Source organism: Dreissena polymorpha, chromosome 10 (genome assembly GCF_020536995.1).
Source record: "Dreissena polymorpha isolate Duluth1 chromosome 10, UMN_Dpol_1.0, whole genome shotgun sequence".
NCBI classification, from domain to species: domain Eukaryota; kingdom Metazoa; phylum Mollusca; class Bivalvia; order Myida; family Dreissenidae; genus Dreissena; species Dreissena polymorpha.
This window is the reverse complement of record NC_068364.1, coordinates 57,528,345-57,543,541: the sequence shown is the minus strand read 5'-3', so window position 1 is coordinate 57,543,541 and position 15,197 is coordinate 57,528,345. Positions and strand designations below refer to the sequence as shown.

At 37.6% G+C, this 15,197-nt stretch overlaps 1 protein-coding gene across 1 annotated transcript in view; it reads left to right on the top strand.

Annotated features, from left to right (window-relative positions):
• The window catches only part of LOC127849145 (uncharacterized), a 108,321-nt gene extending 94,042 nt beyond the window's left edge, over positions 1-14,279 (top strand). The window contains exons 3-9 of the mRNA XM_052381864.1: positions 529-1,230; positions 1,350-1,508; positions 1,781-1,859; positions 5,932-8,241; positions 9,535-9,946; positions 12,341-12,739; positions 13,538-14,279. Coding sequence (XP_052237824.1) covers positions 751-1,230; positions 1,350-1,508; positions 1,781-1,859; positions 5,932-8,241; positions 9,535-9,946; positions 12,341-12,739; positions 13,538-14,279 — 4,581 coding nt within the window. The 5' untranslated portion in view covers positions 529-750. The remainder of the gene's footprint in view (positions 1-528; positions 1,231-1,349; positions 1,509-1,780; positions 1,860-5,931; positions 8,242-9,534; positions 9,947-12,340; positions 12,740-13,537) is intronic.
• Positions 14,280-15,197: the final 918 nt, after the last annotated feature.

The window sequence follows — 15,197 nt, the reverse complement described above, 5'->3', positions numbered from 1 at the left end:
GTAGTAGTAGTAGTAGTAGTAGTAGTAGTAGTAGTAGTAGTAGTATTAACAGCAGCAGCAACAACAACAGCAGCAGTAGACGTAGTAGTAATAGTAGTACTAATAGTAGTATGCATTGGTTATATCAGAGCCTTGCCTGCTTTGACCAGCTATATATATATATATATATATATGCGTACAGAATATTTAAACATGTTACGCAAAATTTGATTGGCTGACTTACTCGGGATCTCAAGATAGCGAAAATTCTCTCCTTTTTTGTTAAATGCACTCTGCCTTTATTTTCTGCACCGCTCTTTTTTTAATTGCACGCCGCTTGTATTTAGTTTGGCACTCCTCTTTTTTCTATCTTGTGGCCACGACATAGCTAACTCGTGGCCACGAGATAGAAAAAAGAGGAGAGCAATTCAAAAAAGGAGAAGTGAATGTCACCTCTATGCCACCGAAGGTTTTCCTTGTTAAAATTATTTATTATATAGTATCATTTTATTCTGCAAAACATTAATATACTCTGTATTTTTATTGCAGACGATATAACCCAGCGTTGCGAAGACTGCTACGTCTGCTAAGGAATTTCAATTGCAACTACGTCCGGTATTTTTATTGTGCGCAAATCTAGCACAGATATAAATATAAGGAACATGCATTTACCAAAATATCCAAATATTACTTTGATAGCAATCGGAAAAAAGATACACGTTTCATGAAGTTCCCATCAGGGTTAAACCGGCGCATAAATTAATAGTGACAATGGAAGAAAGACTCACGAAGAAAGAGGCACAGAACTGGCTTAAATGTATGTTAGCAACATATACGACCAGGGATGTTCTTGCACAATTAGCCGACCTCGGATTCAAAGCGTTTTACACTTGTATACGAAATGATATGCGTGCACAACGCGGAATACTGGAAACAACAACGTGTAGTTCTTGTAGTAACCCTTTCAAACAGTGCCCTCTGTGCTCAGAAATAGGTATTCAAATTTGCGACAACCATCGTTTTAAAAAGGGAAAATTGAAAGGGCCTTCATGGATCAATTCGGATTCCACAAAATGGTGCACTAACACTTGGGAATTGGCAAAATGTTACATGCCTCCCACGGGTTACAGGGATAAGCCAAATGCAAATAGCACAGACTTTAATGGCATTATTGGAGCCATATTAAACTGTACCTGGATGCAGTGCTATTTCACTGATGATCTCAGTAAAGATCCTAACATATGTACAAAGGTATTTGACAAAGTTATAATAAAAAATAACATACCTATAATTGAAATAAAAAAGTTATAATTCAAATGTTGAAATTGCGCGTTTTTTAGTATTGCCTCAATGCATTATTTGACTTACAGGCACGAGAAGAAGTTAATAAACTACGACACATACCGTGCGAGAAAATAGATGATGGGGATATGATCAGCTTCTTCGATTGTCTTTTAAATCTTCTAAACGATCCTGCACACCTTAAGAGTTTTAAGCCAGCTGTTGATGCACGCACATATCTTAAACAGGTAATAAAGTGCATTAATGTATAAAAGGCATAGATTTTCCGTTCATGCCTGTTTCTTGTATTCAAGTAGAATTGACCTGTCTGCGCTACTTTGCATTAGAATGTTTGGATCGTTAAGAACAACTATGATATATATGTCGAACCATATTATTATAGATAAGCAAATATAAAACAAATACATATGCTCATCTGGAAACATGCTCAAAAATCTGGTGGATTATTGTATTAAGCAAATATGAAAAGCATTTTCATGGTCAAATCCGTTCCTTTCAGCTTCAGCAAGACACTCTGTCATTGTCCGAAAAGACGGTAAAAAGCACGTTGGAAAACATCTATGAAGACCGGAAGGAAGGTTAGAATCTATTTTAAACAAATACAAATTGTCGTTTATTATATATTGGTAAGCAACAGCATGAGACAGCCAAACGCACTGCGAAATGGACACAATGAAAACTTAACCATAGAAATAATCTGTGTGGAAGTCAAATTATCAAGTATTCCGTTCCATAACACTTACTGCACTCTAGAGAATATATATATATATATATATATATATATATATATATATATATATATATATATATATATATATATATATATATATATATATATATATATATAGGCAGAAAGGTGTGTGAACAACCAGATACACAGACATACAAACAGACATACATATTCCCATTTGAGACTTCGGCGTGTGCGCCTAGCTACGGTGCAGAACGAGGCATACATACTATGAAATCCCCATCCCCAAATATATATATATATATATATATATATATATATATATATATATATATATATATATATATATATATATATATATATATAACATATATTTATGAAAAAATGTAATACAGATCCAATCATTAAGTGCAAATATAGACAGACATACTTTCCTCCGTTTTATTCAATTTTCATTTAATTGTCAAATTAATATCACACGTTGCTATCTAAGCACATTTGTGGCAGGAATATAATTTAAAAACTGCGTAATAAAATTCTACATTCAAAGTGAAATATATTCCATACATATGAGTGATGTCTTACAGTAGTTAACTCTTTGCTCTTAAATGTTTACAGCACACTATCATAAACTGCTCGTGGTTACAAAATGTTAAAGCAATTAGTTGTATTATAAGCTTTTATTAATCACATAAACTTGCATTAAAAGATCTGCAAGTGGGATGAACCGGAATAGTATGTTTTACACGGCATTCTAAAATGAGGTCATTATACTACTCATTGGCAACATACAATTCGCATTGCACATTTACTTTTAAACAGAGACAGATATTGAGTGTAGAGTTTCCAGATAGGAATTTCTGCAAACAAAACTGTATTTGTATAGAATACAAATCTCTTTGTTCTGGGTCAATTTTATTTCTAAAGTATTTAAGCTATTGCTTTCATACTTGAAACACTTACTAACTATCATAAGGGGACTGTGCAGGCAAAGTAATGTAAATCTAATTGACATTTTGACAGAATTATGGCCCCTATTATACTAAGAAAATTGAAAATTTTGTTAATATTTGTGTTTTGGTCCATTTTACTCCTTAAGTATCATAGCTATTGCTTTCAGACTTGGAACACTCGCTCGTGGACACAAAATGTGAAAGCAATTAGTTGTATTATAAGCTTTTATTAATCACATATTACTGGCATTGAAAGATCTGCAAAGATCTCGCTAACTTTCATATGTGGACTGTACAGGATAAGTTGCATAACTCTGGTTGGCATTTTGACGGAATTATGGCCCTTTTTTGACTTAGTAACTTTAAATATTTTGTTAAATTTTGTGTTAAGATGCACTTTACTTCTAAAGTATCAAAGCTATTGCTTTAAAACATCTCTTTCTTTCTTACTATCATGAAGGTACTGAACCTGGCAAGTTGAATTTTACCTTGGCCTTTGAATGACATTGAATCTCAAGTTAAAATAAGTAAATTTTGCTTAAACTGCCATAAAATCTTTATTAAGGATCAGATTTGATTCATACTTTGACAAAACAACACTTACCTAACATTCAACAATGGACTCCATCCAAACAATCCCCCAAGCCCCCCCCCCCCCCCCCCCTAGAATCCCCAACCTTAAAAAAATCCTCCCGGTAGGGTGGCATATAGCAGTTAAACTGTCCGTCAGTCTGTGCGTCCGTCCGAAAACTTTAACATAGGTCATAACTTTTGCAATATTGAAGATAGCAACTTGATATGTTCATGCATGTGTATCTCATGGAGCTGCACATTTTGATTGGTGAAAGGTCAAGGTTATCCTTCAAGGTCAAGGTCAAATGTCAAATTTTGCAATATTGAAAATAGCAACTCGATATTTAGCATTCATGCATATCTCATGGAGCTGCACATTTTGCGTGGTGAAAAGACAATGTCATACTTCAAGGTCAAGGTCAAAGGTCACATTTTGCAATATTGAAGATAGCAACTCCATATTTGGCATGCATGCGTATCTCATGGAGCTTCACATTTTGAGTGGTAAAAGGTCAAGGTCACCATACAAGGTCAAGGTCAACGGTCTAATTTTGCAATATTGAAGATAGCAACTCGATATTTGGCATGCATGTGTATCTCATGGAGCTGCACATTTTGAGTGGTAAAAGGTCAAAGGTCAAAGTCATCCTTTAAGGTCAAAGGTTAAAGGTCAAATTTTGCAATATTGAAGATAGCTACTCCATATTTGACATGCATGCGTATCTCATGGAGCTGCACATTTTGAGTGGTGAAAGGTCAAGGTCATCTTTCGAGGTCAAAGGTCAACTATATGGCTTCAAAGCGGCGCAGTAGGGTGCATTGTTTCACGAACACAGCTCTTGTTTTTTCTTATTTTTTTATTTTTGAAATTTCATCTAATAAATGACCACGCCCCCACATTATTCCCCCTCTCCACCCCCTCACACAAAGAATTGTTGTTTGAAACATGGTAAAAAATACAATTTTTTATTTTTGAAAGACCGTCCAACCATCCCATCAAGGCTATTGCTATCAAACTTGAAATATAATCGTATTAGTTTGTTTTATGTTTTCAAAAAATGTTCAATAGATTGTGGAAAATATACATGAACTCAGAATCGTCTATAATGTCCCTTTCAAACATTAGTGATCATTATGTTTCAATTATGGTCCTCTTCCAGTTAGAATATCACTATATTACCTTGACCTTATTGAATATGAACAATTTCCCCATGATAGCTTACGTTATACTGTCAAGCACTCGAAAAGTCGAGCGTGCTGTATTCTGACAGCTCTTGTTACTTTCGTTTTCAGTAGAAAAGATGTAAGTTGTTGTTATTATTTTGGATATGTAACAATTAAAAGTAAATTTGATTAAAAGAGTAACACTTAACTAGTTCAAAGACAAGTTAAATCAAAATACAAATATACGAATCACGTTTAAATCGGTATCAAAATGTATTGAAGAATAGTATGTGGCTATACATCAGCCAATGTCAACTTTGGATCAAGGGAAGAAATAAGTCAGCTCATTGACATTAAACGGTAATTATGGCGCTTGCCGAATTAGCAACAAAGGTCTCAGAACACGCCATATATAGCTTGTGTGTCCGTAGTATCGGCCCTCTTAATAAATACATTTTAAATTTTAAAGTAAACATGCATGGTATATATGTCAATCTATAGTTAATTGTGTATTCTTTGACAGAAAATTGGAATTGTTTTGACAAAATACTGGTTAGATTTAGCTCCCTTTAAAAATATGTATCATGTACAATGGTTACAATAGTTATCACAATATCGGCTCTTCTGATTGGTTGTTAAGAGTTGTTACTATGCGCATGTGCTTTTCAAAAAAATAGTATCTTAATGGAAAAACGAAAAATTTTCTCATGTAGTTTTTAAAATACGTTATTATTAAACAATAAGCGGCATATAAAACATTTAATAAAGCTACTATTAATCAATAAACAATATTGTTTGTTACGTAATTTAAAAATCATAGCATCGTCCTGGAATAAACATGACCTACTTAACAACGAACACCGAAAATCATGAGAATGATCGTCGCAATAACCATCAAATAAATTACAACTTCTAAAAATTGAAAAAAAACACATTTACTTTCCAGCACTTCTTGACGGTTTTTCGTTTTAGTCACGATACTATGAGAAGGGCCGATGCTATTAGAATAAAGGATATATATATATATATATATATATATATATATATATATATATATATATATATATATATATATATATATATATATATATATATATATATATATATATATATATATTATTTTTAATAGCTTACTCTTACATTATGCGACACACATAGACTGTTTTGTAGCAAGCAATTATGTATGCGGCTCAAATATTTACTATATTTGCATTCGGTTGACCAACAATGTACGTTCTTTTGGAAGTCTAACGTTTAATATAATTTCAGATTTCCTTGGACGGTTAATAGAATACTACAAGAAAACTTTGAAAATGGTACCTGTTTCACCGTTCTGGAGTGGTCGTGAAAAATCGATTAAGGATATCTTTGTACCGATACAGTTAAACCGTGTCGCAATCGAAAAAAACGGATCTCGAAGAGAAACGGAACAAAAAGTAGACACATACAAGGATATGTTTTATAAAGACAACACATTGAGCGACCGAGTATCAATACAAGGAAATCCTGGAATGGGTAAGACTACATTTCTAGCAAAACTGGTCCTTGATTGGTGCGATACAGTTTCGTCAAAAGATCCGGGACCAAGTTCTTGCTTCGGCGATTTGGAAACATTGCATAATTTCAGATTTGTATTGCACATAAAACTTCGGGACTCGATCGGGCAATGTAAAGTAGTAGAGATGATCAAAACACAAATTATTGATGAAATTTACCATAATGAATTGCAAAAGATGGAGGCATACGATTTACTTGGTAGCATTATGGAACGGGAGACATGCCTTGTAACTCTGGATGGATTAAACGAATGGACCGATAGCACAAAAGAAAACCCTATGCCCAAAATGTATTCTTTATGCAAGCGATGTGTTGTTTTACTCACTTCACGACCCTGGAAAATGGCTGATAAGCGTATCAGAGATTCTGAAATCGGCACACTACTAGAAGTAGTTAGAATAACTGACCCAGAACAGCTTACACACAATATGCTGTGTTCTCTTACGACCGACGATGAATTGGCATACATAGAATTTATGACCTACGTTGAGGAACGTAACTTAAAGCATTTTCTGACGTCGCCTTGGATGCTGACACTTCTAGTTAATTTATGGGTGGACAAATCGTTTTTGAGTGGATCATTATGCGAAATAAATAAAGTTCTCATAAAGACCCTTTTCAACAAGGGGCTAGCAAAGGAGGAGTTTGAAGATCCCAGTCCATTTGAACATTCACTTTTTGGGCATCACACAGAGATTGGTAACGCACTCGCAAAGGTTGCATTTAAATACACCATCGGAAGTGAAAAGTCACTAGTATTAAGCAAAAATGTGCTTATAAGCTCTGAAATGTTGTCAATAGAACAACTCGAGTTTGCTATTAAATGTGGTGTTTTAAATGAACGACATTGCTATTCAACAGCATCATCTAAATCATATGTTTCATTTCTGCATGAAACAGTCCAGGAATTTTTTGCTGCTTCTTATATCGGAAATTTACCGGAAGACACAATAACGGCTTTGTTTAGCAAAAGTCATGACAATTTGTTAGAAATCAGCCAGGTAATCATTTATCTCAGTGGACTAATGTGTGATGTAGCGAATAAAGTAATAAATCATTTGACAGAAGACGTTCTCAGTAACGTAAACGAAGGACTTGATCGGTTAATAACTTGGTCATATGACAAGACGACGTACATAACTTTTCAGGAAACTGTTGTTAATACGAAAACGAAATTGAAATCAAATCTCAATATCAACCTCTCATCCGACTTGCGTGGTCTTGTTTTATCTATTTTAGTGCAGGACATGATTGTTACGTGTTATCACGAGGCTAAAGTCAGCAGACAAAAACATATTCGCATGAATATGAGTGATTTCACATTTCATGCATACCTTAACACAAATACATACGATGATTTATTGCAACTTTTAATGATGAACAAGTCTAATGTACGCACGTTATTGTTAGAACGCCATGCACTACCAGAAAAACATATACTTACAGTTCTTCAACATTCAAAACATAGTATGGAACGCTTGAAGACGTTAGGATCTCATAGTATTATTTCTGAGTTGCAAAATATGAATTTAAAACAGTTGTCTTTAATTGGAAATATCGACGTGACACTGTTTTTCGGGCTTCTGCCATCACTGGGTAACCTGACGTTTTTGCGAATAGAGGAATTTGATTTTCACGAAGACATTTTCCTACCATCCACTTTAAGATATTTATGTTTACTTAAAAGTAGATGTTCTGCTGAGTTTGTTGGGCGGCTGCTAGTTCATTTATCCCAAGTAAGCCAGCTTGTCCGTTTTAATCTGGGCGAAGTATATACAACGGAAAATACTGATTTGTATATAGCCAAGTTGCGATCGCGCATTAAAGCATGCGACATGTCTAAACTCAGTTTATGCTTTGGGAAGGACGCGAGTCAGTTGTTCAAAATATTGAATGCATCTAATTTGGGAGAAATTACATTCGAAACGGCTGATGTATTCTTATCTGCATCGAAACATCTTCACACACTGAACAAATTGAAAGAAATATGTTTAGCTGGAACATACATGGGTTCTTGGAATTGTAGGTTGCCTAAAATGTTACAGTATATTCAACTGATTTATTGCGAATTTTCCATTGAATGGCTGTGTAGCTTGTTGATCACGCTCTCTTTATTAGATCATCCTGCCCAGTTTTGGCTGGCGGATTGTGTAATGCAGTCAGGTAAAGAAACCTTTGAAGACGATTCACATACATATGTATCGGAAATAAGATCTAAAATGTTGTCAACTGACCTGTCAAATATTGAGTTAAAAGTGACAACTGGTAGTTTAGAACTGTTTTCAATATTACGGGATTCAAGTATAGGGATTCTGGGCCTGGAAACGACTGAGTGTGCCTCATTAGCGTCAGAGATTCTTCACACACTCAAAAGGCTAACAAAACTTTATTTGAGGGGGACCTATACGGGTCGATGTGATCTCAAGCTGCCAGCCTTATTACAGCGTATCAGTATGCAGACATGCGAATGTTCATATGAGTGGCTGTGCAGCTTGTTTATCGCACTCTCTTCATTAGATCATCCTGTCAGGTGTGAGCTGGTGGATGTTCAACTAAAGTCAATTGAAGTATACCATGGAGACGAATCACATACACGTGTATCAGACATGCGATCTGAATTACTGTCACATAACCTGTCCAATATTGAAATATGTGTGCAAAACGGCAGTAAGGAACTTTTCGAAATATTACGTGATACAAGTATAGGGATCCTCGACCTGAAAACGACTGATTGTGCATCATTAGCATCAGAGATTCTTCACACGCTAAGCAGCCTAACAAAACTTTATTTGTGGGGGACCTATACGGGTCGATTTGATCTTAAGCTGCCAGCTTTATTACAGTGTATCAGTATGGAGAAATGCGAATGTTCATCTGAGTGGCTGTGCAGCTTGTTTATCACACTCTCTTCATTAGATCGTCCTGTCAGGTGTGAGCTGGGTGATGTTCAACTGAGGTCAATTGAAGTAAACCATAGAGACGAATCACATACACGTGTATCAGATATGCGATCTGAATTACTGTCACATAACCTGTCCAATATTGAAATATGTGTGCAAAACGGCAGTAAGGAACTTTTCGAAATATTACGTGATACAAGTATAGGGATCCTCGACCTGAGAACGACTGATTGTGCATCATTAGCATCAGAGATTCTTCACACGCTAAGCAGCCTAACAAAACTTTATTTGTGGGGGACCTATACGGGTCGATTTGATCTTAAGCTGCCAGCTTTATTACAGTGTATCAGTATGGAGAAATGCGAATGTTCATCTGAGTGGCTGTGCAGCTTGTTTATCACACTCTCTTCATTAGATCGTCCTGTCAGGTGTGAGCTGGGTGATGTTCAACTGATGTCAATTGAAGTAAACCATAGAGACGAATCACATACACGTGTATCAGACATGCGATCTGAATTACTGTCACATAACCTGTCCAATATTGAAATATGTGTGCAAAACGGCAGTAAAAAACTTTTCGAAATATTACGTGATACAAGTATAGGGATACTCGACCTGAGAACGACTGATTGTGCATCATTAGCATCAGAGATTCTTCACACGCTAAGCAGCCTAACAAAACTTTATTTGTGGGGGACCTATACGGGTCGATTTGATCTTAAGCTGCCAGCTTTATTACAGTGTATCAGTATGGAGAAATGCGAATGTTCATCTGAGTGGCTGTGCAGCTTGTTTATCACACTCTCTTCATTAGATCGTCCTGTCAGGTGTGAGCTGGGTGATGTTCAACTGAGGTCAATTGAAGTAAACCATAGAGACGAATCACATACACGTGTATCAGACATGCGATCTGAATTACTGTCACATAACCTGTCCAATATTGAAATATGTGTGCAAAACGGCAGTAAGGAACTTTTCGAAATATTACGTGATACAAGTATAGGGATCCTCGACCTGAGAACGACTGATTGTGCATCATTAGCATCAGTGATTCATCACACGCTAAGCAGCCTAACAAAACTTTATTTGTGGGGGACCTTTACGGGTCGATTTGATCTTAAGCTGCCAGCTTTATTACAGTGTATCAGTATGGAGAAATGCGAATGTTCATCTGAGTGGCTGTGCAGCTTGTTTATCACACTCTATTCATTAGATCGTCCTGTGAGGTGTGAGCTGGGTGATGTTCAACTGAGGTCAATTGAAGTAAACCATAGAGACGAATCACATACACCTGTATCAGACATGCGATCTGAATTACTGTCACATAACCTGTCCAATATTGAAATATGTGTGCAAAACGGCAGTAAGGAACTTTTCGAAATATTACGTGATACAAGTATAGGGATCCTCGACCTTAGAACGACTGATTGTGCATCATTAGCATCAGAGATTCTTCACACGCTAAGCAGCCTAACAAAACTTTATTTGTGGGGGACCTATACGGGTCGATTTAATCTTAAGCTGCCAGCTTTATTACAGTGTATAAGTATGGAGAAATGCGAATGTTCATCTGAGTGGCTGTGCAGCTTGTTTATCACACTCTCTTCATTAGATCGTCCTGTCAGGTGTGAGCTGGGTGATGTTCAACTGAGGTCAATTGAAGTAAACCATAGAGACGAATCACATACACGTGTATCAGACATGCGATCTGAATTACTGTCACATAACCTGTCCAATATTGAAATATGTGTGCAAAACGGCAGTAAGGAACTTTTCGAAATATTACGTGATACAAGTATAGGGATCCTCGACCTGAGAACGACTGATTGTGCATCATTAGCATCAGAGAATCTTCACACGCTAAGCAGCCTAACAAAACTTTATTTGTGGGGGACCTATACGGGTCGATTTGATCTTAAGCTGCCAGCTTTATTCCAGTGTATCAGTATACAGAAATGCGAATGTTCATCTGAGTGGCTGTGCAGCTTGTTTATCACACTCTCTTCATTAGATCATCCTGTCAGGTGTGATCTGTGGGATGTTCAACTGAAGTCAATTGAAGTATACCATGGAGACGAATCACATACACGTGTATCAGACATGCGATCTGAATTACTGTCACATAACCTGTCCAATATCGAAATATGTGTGCAAAACGGCAGTAAGGAACTTTTCGAAATATTACGTGATACACGTTTAGAGATCTTAATCCTGAGAACGACTGGGTGTGCCTCATTACCATCAGAGATTCTTCACACGCTTAGCAGCCTAACAAAACTTCATTTGACGGGGACCTATACGGGTCGATGTAATCTTAAGCTGCCAGCTTTATTACAGGGTATCAGTATGCAGACATGCGAATGTTCATCTGAGTGGCTGTGCAGCTTGTTTATCGCACTCTCTTCATTAGATCGTCCTGTCAGGTGTCAGCTGTGGGATGTTCAACTGCAGTCAATTGAAGTATACCATGGAGATGAATCACATACACGTGTATCAGACATGCGATCTGATTTACTGTCACATAACCTGTCCAATATTGAAATATGTGTGCACAACGGCAGTAAGGAACTTTTCGAAATATTACGTGATACACGTTTAGGGATCTTAATCCTGAAAACGACTGGGTGTGCCTCATTACCATCAGAGATTCTTCACACGCTAAGCAGCCTAACAAAACTTTATTTGTGGGGGACCTATACGGGTCGATTTGATCTGAAGCTGCCAGCTTTATTACAGTGTATCAGTATGCAGAAATGCGAATGTTCATCTGAGTGGCTGTGCAGCTTGTTTTTCACACTCTCTTCATTAGATCGTCCTGTCAGGTGTGAGCTGGGTGATGTTCAACTGAGGTCAATTGAAGTAAACCATGGAGACGAATCACATACACGTGTATCAGACATGCGATCTGAATTACTGTCACATAACCTGTCCAATATTGAAATATTTGTGCAAAACGGCAGTAAGGAACTTTTCGAAATATTACGTGATACAAGTATAGGGATCCTCGACCTGAGAACGACTGATTGTGTATCATTAGCATCAAAGATTCTTCACACGCTAAGCAGCCTAACAAAACTTTATTTGTGGGGGACCTATACGGGTCGATTTGATCTTAAGCTGCCAGCTTTATTCCAGTGTATCAGTATACAGAAATGCAAATGTTCATCTGAGTGGCTGTGCAGCTTGTTTATCGCACTCTCTTCATTAGATCATCCTGTCAGGTGTCAGCTGTGGGATGTTCAACTGAAGTCAATTGAAGTATACCATGGAGACGAATCACATACACGTGTATCAGACATGCGATCTGAATTACTGTCACATAACCTGTCCAATATTGAAATATGTGTGCAAAACGGCAGTAAGGAACTTTTCGAAATATTACGTGATACAAGTATAGGGATCCTCGACCTGAGAACGACTGATTGTGCATCATTAGCATCAGCGATTCTTCACACGCTAAGCAGCCTAACAAAACTTTATTTGACGGGGACCTATACGGGTCGATTTGATCTTAAGCTGCCAGCTTTATTACAGTGTATCAGTATGGAGAAATGCGAATGTTCATCTGAGTGGCTGTGCAGCTTGTTTATCACACTCTCTTCATTAGATCGTCCTGTCAGGTGTGAGCTGGGTGATGTTCAACTGAGGTCAATTGAAGTAAACCATAGAGACGAATCACATACACGTGTATCAGACATGCGATCTGAATTACTGTCACATAACCTGTCCAATATTGAAATATGTGTGCAAAACGGCAGTAAGGAACTTTTCGAAATATTACGTGATACAAGTATAGGGATCCTCGACCTGAGAACGACTGATTGTGCATCATTAGCATCAGAGATTCTTCACACGCTAAGCAGCCTAACAAAACTTTTTTTGAGGGGGACCTATACGGGTCGATGTAATCTTAAACTGCCAGCCTTATTACAGGGTATCACTATGCAGACATGCGAATGTTCATCTGAGTGGCTGTGCAGCTTGTTTATCGCACTCTCTTCATTAGATCGTCCTGTCAGGTGTCAGCTGTGGGATGTTCAACTGCAGTCAATTGAAGTATACCATGGAGACGAATCGCATACACGTGTATCAGACATGCGATCTGAATTACTGTCACATAACCTGTCCAATATTAAAATATGTGTGAAAAACGGCAGTAAGGAACTTTTCGAAATATTACGTGATACACGTTTTGGGATCTTAATCCTGAGAACGACTGGGTGTGCCTCATTACCATCAGAGATTCTTCACACGTTAAGCAGCCTAACAAAACTTTATTTGAGGGGGACCTATACGGGTCGATGTCATCTTAAGCTGCCAGCTTTATTCCAGTGTATCAGTATACAGAAATGCAAATGTTCATCTGAGTGGCTGTGCAGCTTGTTTATCGCACTCTCTTCATTAGATCATCCTGTCAGGTGTCAGCTGTGGGATGTTCAACTGAAGTCAATTGAAGTATACCATGGAGACGAATCACATACACGTGTATCAGACATGCGATCTGAATTACTGTCACATAACCTGTCCAATATTGAAATATGTGTGCAAAACGGCAGTAAGGAACTTTTCGAAATATTACGTGATACAACTATAGGGATCCTCGACCTGAGAACGACTGATTGTGCATCATTAGCATCAGCGATTCTTCACACGCTCAGCAGCCTAACAAAACTTTATTTGACGGGGACCTATACGGGTCGATTTGATCTTAAGCTGCCAGCTTTATTACAGTGTATCAGTATGGAGAAATGCGAATGTTCATCTGAGTGGCTGTGCAGCTTGTTTATCACACTCTCTTCATTAGATCGTCCTGTCAGGTGTGAGCTGGGTGATGTTCAACTGAGGTCAATTGAAGTAAACCATAGAGACGAATCACATACACGTGTATCAGACATGCGATCTGAATTACTGTCACATAACCTGTCCAATATTGAAATATGTGTGCAAAACGGCAGTAAGGAACTTTTCAAAATATTACGGGATTCAAGTATAGGGATTCTGGGCCTGGAAACGACTGAGTGTGCCTCATTAGCGTCAGAGATTCTTCACACACTCAAAAGGCTAACAAAACTTTATTTGAGGGGGACCTATACGGGTCGATGTGATCTCAAGCTGCCAGCCTTATTACAGCGTATCAGTATGCAGACATGCGAATGTTAATATGAGTGGCTGTGCAGCTTGTTTATCGCACTCTCTTCATTAGATCATCCTGTCAGGTGTGAGCTGGTGGATGTTCAACTAAAGTCAATTGAAGTATACCATGGAGACGAATCACATACACGTGTATCAGACATGCGATCTGAATTACTGTCACATAACCTGTCCAATATTGAAATATGTGTGCAAAACGGCAGTAAGGAACTTTTCGAAATATTACGTGATACAAGTATAGGGATCCTCGACCTGAGAACGACTGATTGTGCATCATTAGCATCAGAGATTCTTCACACGCTAAGCAGCCTAACAAAACTTTATTTGAGGGGGACCTATACGGGTCGATGTAATCTTAAACTGCCAGCCTTATTACAGGGTATCACTATGCAGACATGCGAATGTTCATCTGAGTGGCTGTGCAGCTTGTTTATCGCACTCTCTTCATTAGATCGTCCTGTCAGGTGTCAGCTGTGTGATGTTCAACTGAAGTCAATTGAAGTATACCATAGAGACAAATCACATACACGTGTATCAGACATGCGATCTGAATTACTGTCACATAACCTGTCCAATATTGAAATATGTGTGCACACCGGCAGTAAGGAACTGTTTGAAATATTTCGTGATACAAGCATAAGGATCCTCGAAGTAAGAACGGCTGAATGTGCCTCATTAGCATCAGAGATTCTTCACACGCTCAACAAGCTACGAAAACTTTATTTGTGGGGAACCTATACGGGTCAATGTGATCTCAAGCTGCCTGCTTCATTGCAGTGTATAAGTTTGCAAAAAAACAAATTGTCATGCGAGTGGCTTCGCAGCTTGTTTATCAAGCTTTTTACATTAGATCATACTGTCAAGTGTGAGCTGTGGGATGTTGTTTTTCTGTCGAGTGAAGGAAACCGTGACGACGAATCACATGCA